Source organism: Malania oleifera, chromosome 6, assembly GCF_029873635.1.
Source record: "Malania oleifera isolate guangnan ecotype guangnan chromosome 6, ASM2987363v1, whole genome shotgun sequence".
Classification (NCBI taxonomy): domain Eukaryota; kingdom Viridiplantae; phylum Streptophyta; class Magnoliopsida; order Santalales; family Ximeniaceae; genus Malania; species Malania oleifera.
In genome coordinates, this window is record NC_080422.1 from 99,936,673 (window position 1) to 99,956,009 (window position 19,337).

The following is a 19,337-nucleotide window of genomic DNA, read 5'->3' on the forward strand; positions in this document are numbered from 1 at the left end:
TTTCATAAGAAAATTGAAACACCTTAAGGAGAAGTTGAATGTTTGGAATAAGGAGGTGTTTGGTGACATCAGAATTTGAAAAATCTAACATCTTCAACAAGTTAACTGCACTGGATAGGAAGGAGCAGGATTGTAATCTTACAGATAGTGAGAAAATTAGGAGAGTTTCCCTGAAAAATGAGCTAGAAGAGATAATAATTCAGGAAATGAAGAGTTCTGAATTCAAATGGGTTAAGGATGGTGACTGCAACTCTTCTTTCTTTCATAGACTAGCAAACGGGAAAAGAAGTAAGAATTTAATTAGGGAGTTAGATGTGGGGGATGGGATAGTATCTAATAATCAATGTCATATTGCTTCTGTTATCACCAACTTCTTCCAGAACTTGTATTCAGAGGAGGATCATTGTAGGCTGATGATGGAGGGATTAGATTGGAACCCTATATCTGCTGATTAGATGTGTTGGTTAGAGAGACCTTTTGATGAGGAGGAAGTTAGGGGGTGGTTTTTGGGATGGAGAGGGATAAGGCTCTAGGCCTGGATGTTTTTAACATTGCTTTCTTTCAAGAGTGTTGGGATATAGTAGAGGATCTACTGAAATTTTGTAGCGAGTTCTTCAATAATGGATTCCTTAGTAAGAGTACTAACATTGCTTTCTTTCAAGAGTGTTGGGATATAGTAGAGGATCTACTGAAATTTTTTAGCAAGTTCTTCGATAATGGATTCCTTAGTAAGAGTATTAATTCCTCCTTTATAGCCTTGGTTTCGAAGAAATCTAATTCTATTAGAGTGGAGAATTTTAGACCTATTAGTCTTGTCTCTAGTGTGTATAATATTAATACTAATGTCTTAGCTAATAGGTTGAGTGTGGTGCTTAAAGATTACCATTTCTAGTGCTCAAAGTGCATTCATTGAGAGGAGGCAGATAGTGGATGCTATTTTAGTTGCCAATGAGGTGGTAGAAGATATTTGTAAGAATTAGAAGAGGGGGTTCGTCTTTAAAATAGATTTTGAGAAAGCTTACGAAAGAGTGAGTTGGAGGTTTTTGGATAAAGTTTTTACGAGAAAGAGTTTTGGTGTGCGTTGGCATTGTTGGATCAAGGGTTGTTCGTCTAATGTGTGGTTTTCAGTAATTGTAAATGGTGAGCCTAACTCTTGGTTTGGTGCTTCGAGGGGTATTAGACAAGGAAACCCTTTATCCCCTTTTTTGTTTGTTTTTGTAGCAAATGTTTTGAATAGGATAGTGGATAGGGCAGTGGAGAGGGGTTTGGATAGAGGTCTAGAAGTGGGGAGAGAGGGGGTGGTAGTATCGCATCTCCAATTTGCTGAGGACATAATTTTCTTTGTAGACCATCACAGTCTCTCTTTTAGGAGTATTTTGGGTATTCTTCATATTTTCAAGAATGTGTATGGGCTCAAAATCAATATAAGGAAAAGCAGAGTGGGGTGTGGTATTTTAAATTGGCCTTTAAAGTACTTAGGTGTCCTTTTTCCCCGAGGTAACCCTAGAGCTACAGATTTTTGGAACGCAATAGTGGAAAGGGTGATGAAGAGATTAGATGGTTGGAAGGGAGTCCTCTTTTCTCTTAGGGGGTAGAATTACTTTGATTCAAGCTTGTCTTGCTACAATCTCATTATATTTCCTATCAGTCTTTAATATTCCACAGGGGATTGCTTGCAAGCTTGAGAGAATTATGAGAGAGTTTTTGTGGTCTGGTGGGAGGCGTCATAGGGACCATTTAGTGAGTTGGAATGAGATTTGTAGATCTAAAAAGGAGGCCAGTTTGGGTCTTGGCAAGTTGGTGTCTAAAAACACCTCTCTTCTAGCTAAATGGCTAGGGCGCTTCCCTCTAGAATAATCGTCCCTCTGCCATAACGTAATAAGGAGTAAGTTTAGGAGCGATGAGAATGGGTGGGATACCAATGCTAATTTAAGATGCTCTATAGACCCCTTGTGGTCCGCTCCTTCCTCGGATCCCGCGTATGCAGGAGCTTTGTGCACTGGGCTGCCCTTTCTTTCTTTTTTCTTGGGGAGTCCGTGGAGATCCATTTCTCAAATTTATCCTTCTTTCATCCCCCACGCTAAACTTGAGGGGGGAGGGGTTCTCATATTCATTTTCAGAAAGACCCTTGGCCAGGAAATGCACCATTTTCTACTTCTTTCCCTCATCTATTTCATCTAAGTTCTGAACAAAATAAAGCCATTTCTTTTTTTGTTTGTGAATTGAGCAGTCCTTTGGTTTCTTGGAATCTTCATTTTAGGAGACCTCTAAATGATAGGGAGCTGGTGGAACTTTGTTATCTTTTTCGAGCACGAGTAATCTTTCTTCGGATAGGGACGTTCATTCTCCGTCTTTGGACCAGCCAGGTATGTTTTCTAGAAAATATTTTTTTGAGTTTTTGATTCGTTCCAACTCTTCTTTCTCGCTATACTTTACTATTTGGAAGGCTAAGGTCCCCCCCTAAAATTAGGGCTTTCACTTGGTCCGTTGTGCTTAATAAGATAAATACCAATAATTTGTTGCAAATTAGGAGACCTATGAAGGCTCTCTCTCCTGACGTATGTGTGCTCTGTTACAAGAACTCATAGACAACTTCTCATCTTCTTTTGCAATGTGAATTAGCTTGGAGTATTTGAAATACAAGAACTCTGAGACAACTTCTCACCATCTTCTGCAATGTGAATTAGCTTGGACTATTTGGAATATGATTTTTGGCATTATGGGAGAAAGCTAGGCTTGTCCTCCCTCGATGGAAGACTTTTTAGAAACATCCTTTGCAGGGTTTGGTAGAAGAAAGGACGGGGCAACTTTGGAAGTGTGGCTTTTTCTTAGTATTATGGGATTTATGGATCGAACGTAACAGTCAGATATATTCTGGGAAAAAAAATTAAATCAGATGTTGATTTGGGAAAACATAAAGTATTTGGCTCTTTGTGGTGTGTCGGGTATGGATTTTTTAAAGAGGCAAGCTTTCAAGAGCTGCAAAGAGATTAGACGAACACATTGCCTCGAGAGATTTCTCATTCTCCTTCTTGTAAATTCTCTTTCTAATAATGATATCTTCTTTTGTTATCGAAAAAAAAAAAAAAAAAAAAACAACACAACATATCTCCGGGGGCATAAAACTAGCTGGGATCTTTCATATATCAAAAGGAACAACTTTATGACACTTTAAAAAGAAAACTAACAGTTTTTGGCTTTTCTTTTTTTCCATGTGCATGTGGGGAGGGGGGACATGCAAGGAGTTACTATATTTTCCTTCAAAAACTAATTTCTTAATATCTTGTCAAGCATTACCAAGTCAGCTCACAAACTGAAACAAAGATTCAGACAATTCTGTTCAATTGAATAAAAGCTCTAAAATACACAGCTGCAAATTGAACTTACGTCGTCATGAGAACAGATAGTGCTACATTTCCCTTTGATATATAGGTTGCAACATTTGATGCCTGTCCTCCAGGGCAGCATGAGACCAAAATGAGACCAGTTGCAAGAGGTGCAGACAGTTTTAGAGTCTGACAATCATATTTAGGCTTCAGATTAGCAATAAATTCAAATGTGGTCACTGTAAAACATTATAAATTATAACTTGAGGAAACAGTTTTATTTTCTTTCCATTCCACATAATTACGAAAATGTCACCTAGTTTTTCAATTTTCCAAATTTGAATAAGAAAGTTTGAAAACATCTTGATATTGTTTTCTAAATTTTCTATATAAATCTTGGAAAATTGTAAAACAAGGTGGCATTTTTGTAATTATTTGGAAGTCTGGAAATAGAAAACGAAAACTGTTTTCCACAACCAAACAGGCTCTTAGTCTTTTAGCAATTCACAAGTGTAATTGAAAACAAGCTGTGGTTTTGCTGTGGAAAGTGGAAGCTAGGAAAACGCATCTGCACATGAATTGCTCAAATTAAATAAATCAAGTGGTAGGAACCTAGAATAGACCACCACCACCAACTCATTTAATTTTGAACGATAGGAAATTATATGACCTAACAATAGGACTGTCACGGTAATTGTTAAGTGGTACGAATCCTTCTGCCTTAACCTCATGATGTAATAATACAAGCCCATGGGACCATCATCCTGAGTTAACATAATCTTGAATAATAGGAATCCAATTTAATAAATGCAGTGGCCGTCTTATTACTTGTGACAAGAATAACCAGAAAAACCTTGTTTTGACTCCAAACTTGGAAAAGAAGTCTAGGTGCTTGGGATTTGGGAATTAAGTTACAAATTGAGAAGGTTAATGATTAAGCACCTCAATTCGCCCTATCTTCTTTTTGGAAAATTGGCATTTTTAATGCTCCAATGAATACTGTAAACAATAAATATAAATGAATAAATCTAAATCATGATCCAAACTCAACTTAGACAAGAGATATCAGTACTAATACAAATTAAACACACTCATGAATCAAACATTCATGATTCAACTACACAAAAGAATCATTACCAGCATGGCTTATATTGAAGAAAAGATAAATTAAATTATAAAGGATAAATTCGATAGAACACATCCACATGAAGCAAAGAAGAAATACATATAATAATTATTATTTTTTAAGGAAGAATTAAGCACCAGTACGTTACTATGCAGGAAAAAATGCATAACAGCCTGTCAGATTAGTATTATTATTATTATTTTTCAAAAATATATATATGATATTTAATATCTAATGACTTGGCACTTAAACACATGCATGTGTAATTAAAGATTAGTTAGCAGTTAATTGATTTATAATTATGGATTAATTAAATTTTAAACTCAAAGTGGATGTTACTTATGAAGAGATTGTCTTTTCCAAAGACATGAATTTTGGACATTTAAAAATCAAGTTGCAAAGCCTTCATTTTCCCTTTTAATTTGGGATCCCCTCATAATCAATTTTCTCCAAAAGATCATTTACAAGTTAGATAATCTCGTAACATTAGAGAGAGCTTAGTGGTTTGAATTCATTTATCAAGAATGCATTTAAACACCAGGATTCATTGAATCATGGAGGCTTTTTGCAAATTCCCTATGCAAACCATATTCAGATTGATGCGATTAAATTTAACCATAAGCAAAGTGGCACTATTACAGACCTTGGAGCCATTTCTTTAAAAATTCTATGTTCGATGTCTCTCATGTTGACAATCTTAAAGCTAAATTTATTCTTGAAAATGGTGTTAGCGACGCCCGTAGAGATGGTCTCGTGATATCTATTTTTATTCAGGAAACTAAACTTGAAAAGGTGGATTTTTTGGGTGGAGGAGGGGTGTTGGATTGGGTGGTGGGTGGGGGGTTGGAATTTGGGTGGGAGGCTTAAGGAGTGGGATTTTCTTCCTTCCTAGGGTGCTTTGAAAGGGAATTTTAAATATATGGGATACTTGTTTCATTGGTAAGGCTAATGGATTAATGGGTTTCTTTTCCTTGTTGGTTTTGTTAGAAATTAAAGGTAGGGGTTTGCGGCGGGTTTCATCTGTGTATGGTCCTTCTAGGCCAATGCTTAGATCATTTTTTGGGTTTTGTTCGTCTAAATGGCTAGTTGGGGAGGATTTTAATGTAGTTGCATTCTTGTACACTAAATCACTCTCGTTTCCTCTCCTCTTTGCCCTCGACTTCTCCTTCTCAATTCTTATACTTCCTTAGACGGCCCCCATCACTAGTTTCCTCCCTCAAACTGTCTCTCTCCTTGCCGTCACCTCTCGATTTTGGCTCTCCTCTCACCGTCTGTCTCCTTTTTCCTCGACTTTCCTACCCCCGTCTTTGGCGTTCATCCCCTCGAAGCCCATTTCAACGTCATTTCTTCTCCTCACTGGACCATCTTTCTTGATGTAGCCCTAATCCCCTTCTCTCCTCTTTTCCTCCGCTCTCGACCTTCTCCCCTCCCTAGCTGCAACCCTAACATACTTTCCTTCTCTTCCCATCTCCTTGTCAACAGCCCTTTGCCTTTTCCCCCATGCTTGTCTCGCTCCCTGCTCCTCTGCCATGACAGCTACGAAGTGTTCTGTGTGGATTGAGAGGAAATCTTTTAACATGGTTTTAGAATGCGAGCTTTCCAACATTGTTAGACTGATGGAGTATTGCGTGGGCCACCGAAAGTCTATATTCTTGGACCTTGAGGAGTTTTCTCCTAGTTCCTTCACGCTTGGGAAGAATTCTGGGCTGCATGCAAAACCTCTTCCACTTGTTTCTCCAGATTGAGGATTAGGGACAAAACCCTTTCGCTTACCCTAAAATTGAATAAGAATGGCAAGTTCTTATCCCTTATGGAGACCAATAGTAGTGGTTGGAGACATCTGGTCTTCCTAGATGAGTTTGGTTCAAAGGTTTGGGAAAAAGTGTCCAATACAATCGTCGTCATAGGGCAACGCCTACTCCCTCCCTCCTCCTGGAAGCCGAAGGTTTCGACTTTTAGTCCCTTTTCCGCAACTCAAATCTGGATATCTTGAAGCCTTCAACCACTCCTTTAGCTCCTCCGTATTTGGCGGTTCCATTAGCTCACCATTCGTGCCCTAAAATCAAAATGAATAATTTCTATATTTCTTGAATAATTTGTACAAGGCCAATACACAATATTTATAATACACTCGGGAATTCTAAATATGGAAACAATCTCCTAAAAGAATCTCTCTCAATAATATACAATCCTCTACATAAATACTTTCATAAATTCCTCCAAGATACTCGGGATTTCTACACTCTCCCTCAAGTTGGATCATAGATATTGATAATATCCAACTTGCAGATGAAATCATCAAAGCTCTGTCTGGCTAACCCTTTGGTAAATATGTTTGTTGTTTGTTCCTTGGTAGGTACATAAGTCATACAGATGGTTCCTTCTTTAACCTTCTCTTTGATAAAGTGTCGGTCCACTTCTACATGCTTAGTCCTGTCATGTTCAACTGGATTGAGGGAGATACTGATGGCTGCTTTGTTGCCACAGTAGAGTTTGATAGGGAATTTCACCGGGATCTGTAATTCTTCCAAGAGTTTCCGTAACCAGAGTTCTTCACATATCCCTTGTGCAACTGCCCTGAATTCAGCTTCAACACTACTTCGAGCCACTACGTTTTGTTTTTTACTCCTTACAGTCACCAAATTTCCCCATACAAAGGTGCAATATCCGGTGGAAGACCTTCTGTCTTCTGCTAATCCTGCCCAATCTGCATCTGTGAAAATTTCTACTTCCTTACTTTCACATTTCTTGAAGAAGAGTCCTTTACCCGAAGAGCCCTTAAGGTACCTGAGGATTTTGTACACAGCATCTAGGTGAGTCTTTTTCAGTGAATGCATGTGTTGGCTTACCACACTTACCGCAAATGCAATGTCAGGTCTGGTATGTGATAGGTAGATTAGTTTACCAACCAATCTCTGATACCTCTCCTTTTCAACTAGTATTCCGCAGTCTTCAACCCTTTTACTGCTTCAATTGGGGTTTCACTAGGTTTGCATCCAAGCATGCCAGTTTCTGTTAGGAGGTCAAGGATATACTTTCGCTAAGAGACACCGATACCCTTTTTTGATCTAGAAACTTCCATTCCCAAGAAGTACCGCATTTGTCCCAGGTCTTTAACTTCAAACTCAGCAGCTAGAACTTTCTTCAATATTTCCATCTCCACTGTATCATCTCCAGTTAGGATTATATCATCAACATATGAACATACACAATCATAATTGTTTTCTTACCACTTACAGACTATTGGAAGAACATAGTGTGATCTGATTGCCCTTGTCAATATCCTTGGTTCTTTATCACCTTCACAAATCTGTCGAACCAAACTCTAGGAAATTGCTTAAGGCCATACAGGGACTCCTTCAGATTACATACTCTGTTTTCTTCACCTTTCTTACTGAAACCTGGTGGTATCGTCATGTAGACTTCTTCTTCTAACTCGCCATTTAGAAATGCATTCTTAATGTCGAGTTGTTGTAGTAGCCAATCTAAGTTGAGTACCAAGGATAGGAGGACCCGAACTATATTCAATTTTTCCACTGGTGCAAATGTCTCCGTGTAGTCAATTCCATAGGTCTGTGTAGACCCTTTTGCAACAAGTCAGGCTTTATACCGTTCAATTGTCCATCAGCTTTATATTTCACTGTGAAGACCCATTTGCAACCTATTGGCTTCTTCCCTCTCGGCAAATTCATAACATCCCAAGATCCATTTTTTTCAGGGCCCACATTTCCTCCATGACAGCTTCCCTCCATTCAGGAATCTCCAAGGTTTCTTGGATATTTTTTGGAATTTTTATCCTATCAAGGATAGAGGTAAAAGCATGATACCTTGTAGACAGTTTTATAAGACATGTATTTTGACCAGGGATATAGAGTACATGACCTAGTTTGTTTTCTAACTACAATGGGTAAATTGATGTCATCAGGTGCAGACTTATCAAAAGGAAGCTCATGGCCATCTATTACCTGATCGGGATTCGGCGTGGATTCATGGTTGCTCGGAGCTATCACCAGTTCCAACTCTCTTGATGCCTCAGGTATGAGATTCTCCCTGTTCTTTGTTTTTGGCTTTTTTGAGTAAACAAGTATTTCCTTATTATTTTGTTTTTCTGCATCTCCCCCTGAGTTTAAGTGATCTTTTGCACAAGACAATTCAGGAAATGATGCAATGGGAGACTCAATATATGGCACAAATTCAACAACAGAGAAATCAAAGATCCGATCTTCACTCCACTTCTCCCCCTGAAGAGAGGGCTTTTGGAAGTAAGGAGTGGTTTCAAAGAACGTGACATCAAGACTAACAAACAATTTTTTTGTGACAGGATCATAACATTTGTAGTCTTTCTGAGTAGGAGAGTAACCAATAAAAACGCACTTAATGGCACGAGGTTCCAATTTATCCCGATTGTGAGCATGAACATGTACAAATGCAGTGTACCCAAAAATTTTCAAAGAGAGATTGGAGTGGAGCCGAGAGTTTGGAAAACATTCTTGGAATTTTTAGAGAGGAGTGGCAAAAGAAAGAACCCGACTAGGCATTTGATTAATGAGATATGTAGCTGTTAAAATGGCATCGCCCCAAAAATATTTTTTCATATTTGTAGTGAACATCAATGCCCAAGCTACTTCAAGAATATGCCTATTTTTGCACTTGGCAATCCCATTTTGTTGAGGGGTATCCACACAAGAACTTTGACGAACAATTCCATTTTCTTGAAGATAATGTCCCAAGATATTATTGAAATATTCTGTACCATTATTAGTACGTAAAATTGGAATGTGAGTTTGAAATTGTGTTTGAATCATGGAGTGGAAACTGACAAAAATATAACAAACTTCAGCTTTATCTTTCAACCAGTAGACCCAACAAATACGAGTATGATCATCAATAAAAGTAACAAGTCATTTCGTGTGAGTACGATTAAGAGAGCATGAGGGCCCCCATAAATCACTGTGAATCATAATAAAAGGTCTAGATGGTTTGTATGTGAACTTTGGAAAGGAATTACGTTGGTGTTTTGCAAGTTCACATGTTTCACACTGAAATTCAGAAGACGTTTTATTTAAACAAATGGAAGGAAATAAACGTCTTAAGTATTGAAAATTTGGATGACCCATCCTAAAATGCCATAACAAAATTTCACAATACCTAGAAACAGATGCAGAATCACAAATAGTAATTTGACATTTTTCACTCACATTAGCCTCCTCAAAGTAGTAGAGTCCCTCACACTCCTTAGCACGGCCAATCGTCTTCCCCAATGATAGGTCTTGAAAAACACAATGAGAGGAAAGAAATTTAGCAGAACAATTGGAATTCTTAGTTAACTGGCTAATGGATAGTAAGTTGCAGGATAAATTAGGAACATGAAGAACAGACTCTAGTGTGATGGAGTCAGAGAGTCAAATATTCCCTTTGCCTGCGACAGACGAGAATGATCCATCTACCATTTTAACTTTCAAATTTCCAGCACAAAGTGAATATGATGAGAAAAGATGATAGACATTGATCATGTGGTAAGAAGCACCAGAATCAATAATCCAAGGAGTTTTGGATCTAGAGGTTATATTTAAAGCTTGCACAAAATTACCTCTTTGGGCTAAAGAACCTGAAGAAATATTTGTGGAAGATGAAGCTCTGTAATAACTAAACAAGGTCTGGTCCGCCAATTGCCTCAACATTTTCTCATCAATCCCAATTTCTCTGTTGGAACCAAAAACGTCAAAGTCTCGCTGGATGTCAAAGTCTCGCTCCAGTCTTTCCTCTTCTTCTTCTTCTTCTTCTTCTTCTTCTTCTTCCTCCTCCTCCTCCTCTCAGCCACGCAACGCAGAGCGACGGTCAGTGTTATTGGGAGGAAGTTTGCGTCAGATGTCAATGAGGCGGCAGAGGACCTGGTTGATGCTGCGCTTGTGAATGTAGAAGGCGGATGGCGTAGATCTGGGAGGTGTGGCCTTCGTGGATGCGCATGTCGACGTTGTTGAAGCGGTGGCGGCCGAGTAGGAGGATGGGTTCCAGCGCCTTGTAGTAGTAGGACTTTTGGAATGACCACCGAACTTCTTGGGCTCACACCGCCGGGGATCGGCAACGAGGAGGGTCCGGTCGTAGTGGACCAAGATGTCCTTGATCTCCTTCTTGGACTACTCGTGGACGTACTTCTGGTAGAAGGCGACGAGGGCCTTGGCGATGCTCTAGTGGAGGCATCGATCAAAATAGAGATGGCTAGATGCAGCGACAACGCCGGTGACAAAGAGTAATCCATGGAGTTCTCACACGTTGTGGAACTCTGTTGGAGGACCTCGTGAGATTCAGAGGTCATCAAACCTCTACTTTGGCCAGCGGTTTCCGCCATTGATAGCTAGGTTTAATCTCCTAGCTCTGATACCGTGAAATCAGAATGAATAATTTCTATATTTCTTGAATAATTTGTACAAGGCCAATACACAATATTTATAATACACTTGGGAATTCTAAATATGGAAACAATCTCCTAAAAGAATCTCTCTCAATAATATACAATCCTCTACATAAATACCTTCCTAAATTCCTCCAAGATACTCGGGATTTCTACATGCCCCCCACTATGTCTACCCCCAATTGTGGTGTACCCATTCAAATGCTCCCTAGAACCAACCAACTACAAGGGCCACCCCAAGCTGGGCTGAAGATTGAAGGCACTCAATCCTTTGCAAATATTGTTAAGAAGAGTAAGAGCTCCTCTAATCCTGGTTTTTCTAGACGTAAGCCTACTAGGCCCAAGCTTTTCTCCTTCTTTGTTGACCACGGAAAGGACTTGAAGAAGGGTTCAGACATTTCGTTTGATGGTAATATTCTCTTTGGTCTCCCAGCTCTTAAATCTTCTCTCTAGCTAATGACAATGCCTTCAGATCCTTCACCCTCCACGAAGGACCTGCCAAGCCTACGGGATTGGTGGCTGACCTTTGGAATTCCATCTGGCAGGTCCACCCTTTCCTTCAGCTCAAGGCACCCCAAGTCACTAAGAAGGAGAACGTGGAGGTTAGGGTAGTTGTTTTAACCCTGATCCCAGCCCCAACCCTCCCATTGAGGCTGTACATTGCAGCCCCGCAGGGGTGCAAAACAGCCCCAACTTCCTGGAGTTGTTTGGTTCTAATCCAGAGAGAACACAATTCAAAGAGCAGGTCTCTAATTGGGTGCTACGGAAGGTGAAATTGGTTAGCGAAACTATTTGGGTATCTGTCGATAGTCAATTTTTGACCAAAAAATCTTAATCCAAATGAAGATGCAAAAATCAAAAGAAATAAAGAGAAAAGGTCAAACTTTGCACTAAGCGGTCAACCAGCTCCTTAGGGTGGTCGACGAGCCTTCCCTCCGCAACTAGCCGTTGCGCCCATCCTACAAGCAGTCAACCGGCCCCTTAAGGCAATCGACTGGCCTGCCTAAAATTTGAATTTTTTGATTTGTCTTCAGGCGATTGGGCAAAGATTCTGGACCAACCACATGTCACATTGATGTCACATGTCAATTTCTGACGTTGATAGTTAATGGGTGGCAATTAGTGACAGTTATTGGTAGTTATTTTTTAATTCAAATTTTGAAATTCGAATTCGAAATAGTTTTCCCTCCCTCTGTTGAAGGTTCATAAAAGAATATTCTTGGGGAGATTTTAGGCCACGTCGAAATGGGGGCCAGGTGAGGGTTTCAAGATCAATTCCTAAGTTTCAAGAAGGTTTTCATTTGAAGGAGAGAAAGAAGGGAAATCACACTTCTCTTGAAATTCGAATTCAAAAATAGTTTTCCCTCCCTCTGTTGAAGGTCTATAAAAGGACATTCTTGGGAAGATTTTAGGACACGTCGAAGTGGGGGCAAATTGAGGATTTCAAGATCAATTTGTGAGTTTCAAGAGGGTTTTATTTGAAGGAGAGAGAAGAGAAAACACACTTCTCTTCTCTTGAAGGAGACTTCGGGGGTGTAATTCGAAGTAAGGAGTCTTCCACTTGAACTAGATAGGGTTCTTCAAAAAAGTCAGTGTCAAACCCTTTACTTCATTCATTTCCATGCATATGCTTGATTTTTGCATGTTGAAGCATATATGTGGTTCTTTGAATATTGTGATTTGTGCTTCATGATTTCTATACTTTCCTATGTCAAAATGTATGTTACGGATCATAGAACATGTTTCTTTCATGATTGCATAGGATAAAGTATGTTAGAATGTCAAAATCATGCATGTGTATTGAAATTCTTCTTTAAGCGGTCAACCGGCCACACCAGACGGTCAAACGGCCTCTTCTTCTTTTGAAAATAGCTGTTGGCTACAAGCGGTCAACCAGTCCCTGCAAGTGGTCAACTGCCAAATCCTGAGAGAGTTCATTTTGCACTCTCTTGATTTCCTTTAGGATTTCAAGTATATTAATGCTTCTACACATGATAGAGCATCTGCAATGGATATTGATTGATATTTTCTTTAGAGTTTTCATGGTTTTCTACCCAAAAAAATCAACATTTTCATCAAAGAACTCGAATTTGCATAAGTTTTCTCAAAAACATCAATAGTTTTCAAATTTCTTGGGGTAATACATCCATGAAGTGACGTTTGAATGTTCTCCAATCTTTTCAATGACAATCAAGGCAGGTTTATGGTACTCCTTCCAAAAATCCACACTGGTTTTCTATGGTTTTCCTTTAAATAAACCAAACTTGTCTTTTAGAAAATTTACCTTTTTAATGAACCATTCATGATGTGGCTATTGAATAGATTAAAGTCTCTTTTCTAGAAGATAAAACATAGGATAGTCAACTTAGGTTTTATGGTTCTCCTCCCAAAGAAACCAAAATCATGCCAATTCATGTTGTTTGATATCTTTTTCAAAAATAAAATTATTTTTTTGAACTACAGATGACTTGATTCCTCTTTTGAGAATAATAGGCAATCTACTTGGTAGATTTCAGCCATACCAAACAAAAACTCAAATCCTATTGCATCTCTCATTTGTTTGGTGTGCTTTATATATGTTTATGCATGTCTTGTGTGTTCTGTGTTGTTTTGATTTGGCATCAAAGTAGTAGAACTTTCATGAGGCCTAGACCTCTGCGCAAGTTGTATAAAACCCTTTTTAAGTGTTTGTCCTTTTAAAAATCATTTCAACATGGGATGTACACACACACACACACACACAAAAAATGTAAGCACAATAACCATTCATGTGAATGGGTGTTTTAGGGTGATAACTCTTTGAATTCTCAAGAATGGGAAAGTTTTACCTTCCCTATGCAAAATTGTACTCGTGAACCCAATCTTCAAAAAATTTTCCTTTATTTTGCCTTTCCAAAAATAAAATAAAGTGGCGACTCTATTTTCAAAGATAAAAAAGTCAAGATCCAAGCTTGTTTAGGGCATTTTGCTTGCTTGTGACTACTTGTATCATGCATTTGTGATGAGTTTCCATCATGTAAATACTAACGTAAGGTTATTTTCCGAGATAGTTTTTCCCTAAGCTAAAAAGAGGAGTATGACTCCTCGGTCATATTGATGTTTCCTAGTGTCAAATTAAGAATAGCATAGAAAGCTCTTTAGAGGAGGATAAGTGTTCATTAACTTGTAAAACTCAACTATTGTAAACGTGTTTAGCCTACTTGCCTCCCTCTCTAGACACACGTTGTTAGCGGAGGTGTTGATAATGAATTACGTTGCTTCAATGTTTACTGCTTGTGTGTCATTGCTTTTATAAGTTGTTTATTGCTTCCACTTATATTTGCTCGAATGACAATGAAAGTGTTCTCTAGGTGAATTGCAATAAACGCTAGGTTGGCTAGTTAAATAAGAGTGTTTTAGCCAGTGCCGCACGGTCTTTTCACAAAGGTGTGAAAAATATTCAGCCCATGACACCTGCGTGCTCAATGGTCTATGCTTGTTTGATCTCAAAACGATCACCAAATGTTGGCAACCCAAATAGGTCCTCAAAACCCAATGTTGATAGTATCCTTTGAGGGGTTTGAAGACATTGAAAAAAAAAAAGATAAGGGTAAAACCTCTACCCAAGTTCCCAACTCCAAAAAACTCATGGGTAGCAATAGGAATCGTACACGAACAGGGAGCTAAAATGTTTGGAATGGTCAACTAGTTATGATAAGTCGGGAGTCTGTACAGATTTGATAAAGGCAAGCAACAATCGGATTTGCATGGTTAAATAATGTTGAGGAAAATTATCGCTTGGAATGTGAGGGGGCTAAACAACAAATCCAAAAAAAGTGTAATAAGGTCCTTTCTCAAGGATTGGAGAAGTGACATCGTTTGCTTGCAGGAGACCAAAGTGGAAAATATGGATCTTCTTCTTGTCGGAGATCTCTAGGGACGGGATACCTACGGATGGTTTTCCCTTGGTGCTATGGGTAACGTTGGAGGCATCCTTGTTATGTGGAATCTCAATGTGGTGGAATTGCTAGATCATTCCATCAACTCCTTTTCAATCTTGTGTTATCAAAAACCTAGATGACAATTTTCTTTGGACTCTCACCAAGGTCTATTGCCTAGGCAACGGACCCTCTAGGCATCCTTTTTAGGTAGAGCTCTTGGAAATTAGAAGTCGTTGGGACGCTCCTTGGGTTATCAGTGGGGATTTCACCATTGTGATTTTTCCCCATGAAAGAAGTGGAGGTGGAGTGGAGAGTAGTTGCATAAGAGAGTTTTGGTACTTCATTAATGCAAATGCCCTCATCGATCTTCCACTCATAAGGGAAACATTTACTTGGTCCAACAATAAAGAGCCACCCTCTTTCTCTAGGATTGAAAAATTCACATTCACTAATCCAAAGCTACTTAAGGACTCCTTCCTAGGCCCACATCGGATCATTTCTCCATTCTTATCGACATGGGAGGTGTCAAATGGGGGCCAACCCCTGCTCTCTTTGGGAACATGTGGTTAAAGCACAATGGTTTTAAAGACCTAATAAAGAACCGGTGGTCCTCGTTTCAAGTCGAGGAGAATGCTAGCTTTGTGCAAGCTTCAAAATTGAAAGGGTTGAAAGAAAAGCTCAAGGTTTGGGATAAAAGCACCTTTGGAAATATTCAAGCAAAAAAGACCACCATTCTTAATGACATCAAGGGTCTCGATGAGCAAAAGATGGGTCAAGGGCTCAGTACCAAAGGAAGGACAAATAAGAGTATTGTTGAAGAAGGGGTTGTCTAAATCATCGGCTTTGAAGAGACCACTTGGAGGCAAAAATATAGAGCCTTATGGCTTAAGGAGGGGGATTGGAACACTAAATTTTCCACCAGATTGCAAATGCTCACCGCAAGCTAGTCACCATTTCGAGAATTGAAATCGGAGAGAATACCTTGGCTGAGGAAGGGGAAATCAAATGAGTCATTTATGAGTTTTATAAGGCCCTGCATTCAGAAACCGGAAACTAGAGACTTGTCGTGGATGGAATTAATTTCAAATCGCTTAGCCCTTCTACTGTGAAGTGGCTTAAGAGGCTCTTCAAAGAAGTTGAAATCCTTCAAACCATCAGAGATTGCAATGGTGACAAAGCACCCAGCCTTGATGGTTTCTCCTTATCCTTTTTCAATCTAATTAGGACACTCTCAAACAAGACCTCATTGACACTTTTGAAGATTTCTTTAGATCAGGTAGATTCGTGCACAATGTTAACGCCAAATTTCTTACTCTGATTCCAAAGAAATTTGAGGCTTTTTTATAATAAAAAAAGAATTCATTAATAGAATAAGAATCTACAGCTAGGAGAATAAGACGTCTCCTTAACAAAGTCTGGAAAATCTAGATAAAAAACACAAAGGAGCAACCTACAGAGTAAAGAACAAAATAGAAAAAAACCATCACAAGCTAACACTCCAACACATAACGCCAATCATGCTGAATATTAGAAAAGCTCACCCCCTTAAAATTCCCTTGTCCCACTCACCAAAGAAAAGCCAAATAATATATATGTTCCCAAACCAACAACTAAGCTGACTTATTCCTTAGAAAAATGTGCCCATTGCGCTCCACCCACAACCCCAAAAAACTGCACAAAAAAAACAAAACAAAAAAAAAAACAATCCCAAAGCACTGCTCTTTGCTTTTTCCTGCCAAATCCAACAAAAGTCACTGCCAAAAATTCCTCCATTGTCTTAGAACCCAACATTCACCTAAAATACCAAATAACTTATTCCAAGCACTCCAAGCACAATCGCAATGAATGAACAAATGTGATGATGATTCTGAACAATTAAAGCAGAAAGCACACATGTCTGGAGATATAGCCTTCAAAGGTCTCCTAACCTACAACAAGTCATTGGTATTAATTCTATCAAGTGCAACCAACCAAATAAAAGCCTTAATTTTAAAGGGGACTTACGCCTTTCAAGTGGAACGATAGAGAGGAAAAGAAAATTTCGACCTATTCAAAAAGTAGCAAAAAAATTTGCACAAGTAAACCCCTGAATGATCCAGAGACCAAGACTGCCTATCCTCCTCTAAAGAAAAGCAACAGTTATTCAACAAGACTAACAAAGAGGATAACTCTCCCATCTCCCTACCATTTAATGATCTACAGAAGTGGAAATCCCAAGAAGGCAAAGGACCACCTCGATCAACAACAAAAGAAGAAATGGACTCATCCTACCCTAAGCAATGGAAAAAAAGCACAAAAAGAGGTGGACAAAACTACATTCTCCAACCAAAGATATTTCCAAAATTGGATTTTACTACCTTTACCCACCAAGAATTTAATGTGGGGAATGAAGAGGGGATAACTCTAAGTGATAGCTTTCCATGGAATCTCTCAACTAAATCTCAAATTCGTATCCCGTCCATTCTCATCTAATCCATAATTACTTTTAACAACCAGATGCCACAGGGGGTATTCTCTAGCAAAAACCAAAAGACCATTTAGCCAAAAGGGTTGTGTTTTTAGACACCAAATTTCCAACACCAATTCATCCAATTAGCCTGGTGTGGGGTATGTATAAGATTCTTGCTGAAGCCCTTGCTAAAAGGATCAAAAGAGCCATCATGGAAGTAATCAGGCAGCACCAATATGCCTTGTAGTCGGAAAAACGAATCATGTATGCAACCCTCATCGCCAATGAAGTGGTGGATTCCTATCAAAGAGGAAGGAGAAGCAGTGTGGTGTGTAAGCTTAACATGAAGAAATCTTTTGATCATGTCAATTGAAACTTTCTTCTTTATCTTCTTGGAAATATGGGTTTCAGAGAGCAATGGTGTAGTTGGATCACCCACTACATAAGTACTCCAAGCATTCAGTGCTCATAAATAAATGCCCCTCTAATTTCTTTGGCTCCTCCAAAGGCTTAAGACAAGGGAATCTTTTGTCTCCCTACCTTTTCATTGAGGCGATGGAGGTGCTAAGCCTCAAGTTGGAAGACACCACCAACAGAAGACTCCTTAAAGGTCTCAGAGTTGACAGCAATGGAAGATCTTTGGAGGTCTCTCACCTTTTATTCAAAAATGACACCATCATTTTTTGTGAGGACAACCTCTTTATATTCTTAAACTGCGTTGCATCTTCGTTTCTTTCGAGGTCGTCTTAGGTTTTTTCAAACCTAGCAAAAAGCAAGATCATTCTTATCAGTGACGATTGAAGAGGATCTCTCCTTGCAGGTCTCTTGGGGTACAAATTAGAATCCTTCCCTATCAGCTACCTCGGCTACCTCTTGGAGCCAGATTTAAAGATAAAAGAGTCTGGACCCCATCATTGGGAAGTTTGAGAAAAGGCTAGCAAGATGGAAAAGGAACTTCTTGACAAAAGGAGGGAGACTCACTCTTATTAGGAGCACCTTGACATACCTTCCGGTTTATTTCATGTCTCTCCTCCCTCTCCATATTTCTATTACCAAAAGTATAGAAGGAATTCAAAGGAGGTTCCTTTGGGGGAACTTGGGGGCAGAATTCCAATTCCACCTAGTCAAATGAGACCTGGTGAAATAGCCAATCAATTTAGAAGGCTTAGGTTTAATGTCCCTTCTGCATCTTCAACAAAGCCCTTCTTGGAAATGGCTTTGGAGATTTATAATTGATAAGGATCACCTTTGGCGAAAAATTGTTGCTATGAAATATGGGCTTGAGCACAACAGGTGGACCTAGGCTGGCAGAGAACCATATGGCAAGGATGAGGAAGTACATTAGGAAAGGTTGGAATTACTTCTTCTCCTTTATTAGATTTTAGGTGGGAAATGGAAACAACATTTTTTTTTTTGGCATGATGTGTGGATTTATTCAGAGGCTCTCAGTGTATTAATTCTAGCCATAAACAACATAGCTTGTGATAGAGATGCTTGCATTAGCCAACACCTTCAAGCATCATACCAAGGTTAGTCTGGAATATCTCTTTCATAGAAATGTGGCAGATTGGAAATTTCACCAGCTTACTGATCTCTACAATCATCTTTACAAAATCCAACCTCAAAACACTCATGACCTCCCTATTTGGTCCTTGGACAAGAAGGGGGTCTTCACTATCAAACCCTTCTACAAGAAAGTTTCAACCAAGGAATCAATCAACATCCACTCCCCTTGGTCTCAATTATGGAAGACAGCTGCCCCAAATAAGGTTGCCTTTTTTTTTTTAACCTAGGAAGCAGCTCATGGTAAGATCTTGATCTTGAACAACTTGCAAAGAAGGTGGTTGCCAATAGATGTGCCGTTTGCATGGTTGAGGCTTGTTAATGGCTATTTTAATCATTTAGCATTATTATTTGTGTTAAGAGTTATGTTTGTAATAAGTGTGAGTTAGTAAGGGTATTATGGTCATTGGTATTGTATTTGACACATATTATAAATAGAGGGAGAGACCTATCATTGAAGTTAGGTCTTCCATTTTTACCCAATTATTCAACATGGGATCAGAGCATGATTCTAAAACCTAAACCCTAACTGTTACAATCA

The 19,337-nt window shown here is 39.0% G+C and overlaps 1 protein-coding gene across 4 annotated transcripts in view; it reads right to left on the bottom strand.

Annotated features, from left to right (window-relative positions):
* LOC131158115 (sodium/pyruvate cotransporter BASS2, chloroplastic) overlaps window positions 1–19,337 on the bottom strand; it is a 68,891-nt gene that overhangs the window by 37,644 nt on the left and 11,910 nt on the right. For all 4 annotated transcript variants that reach the window (XM_058112728.1, XM_058112726.1, XM_058112729.1 and 1 more), the window contains exon 7: window positions 3,388–3,515. In XM_058112728.1, the coding sequence (XP_057968711.1) occupies window positions 3,388–3,515 (128 nt within the window). The remainder of the gene's footprint in view (window positions 1–3,387; window positions 3,516–19,337) is intronic.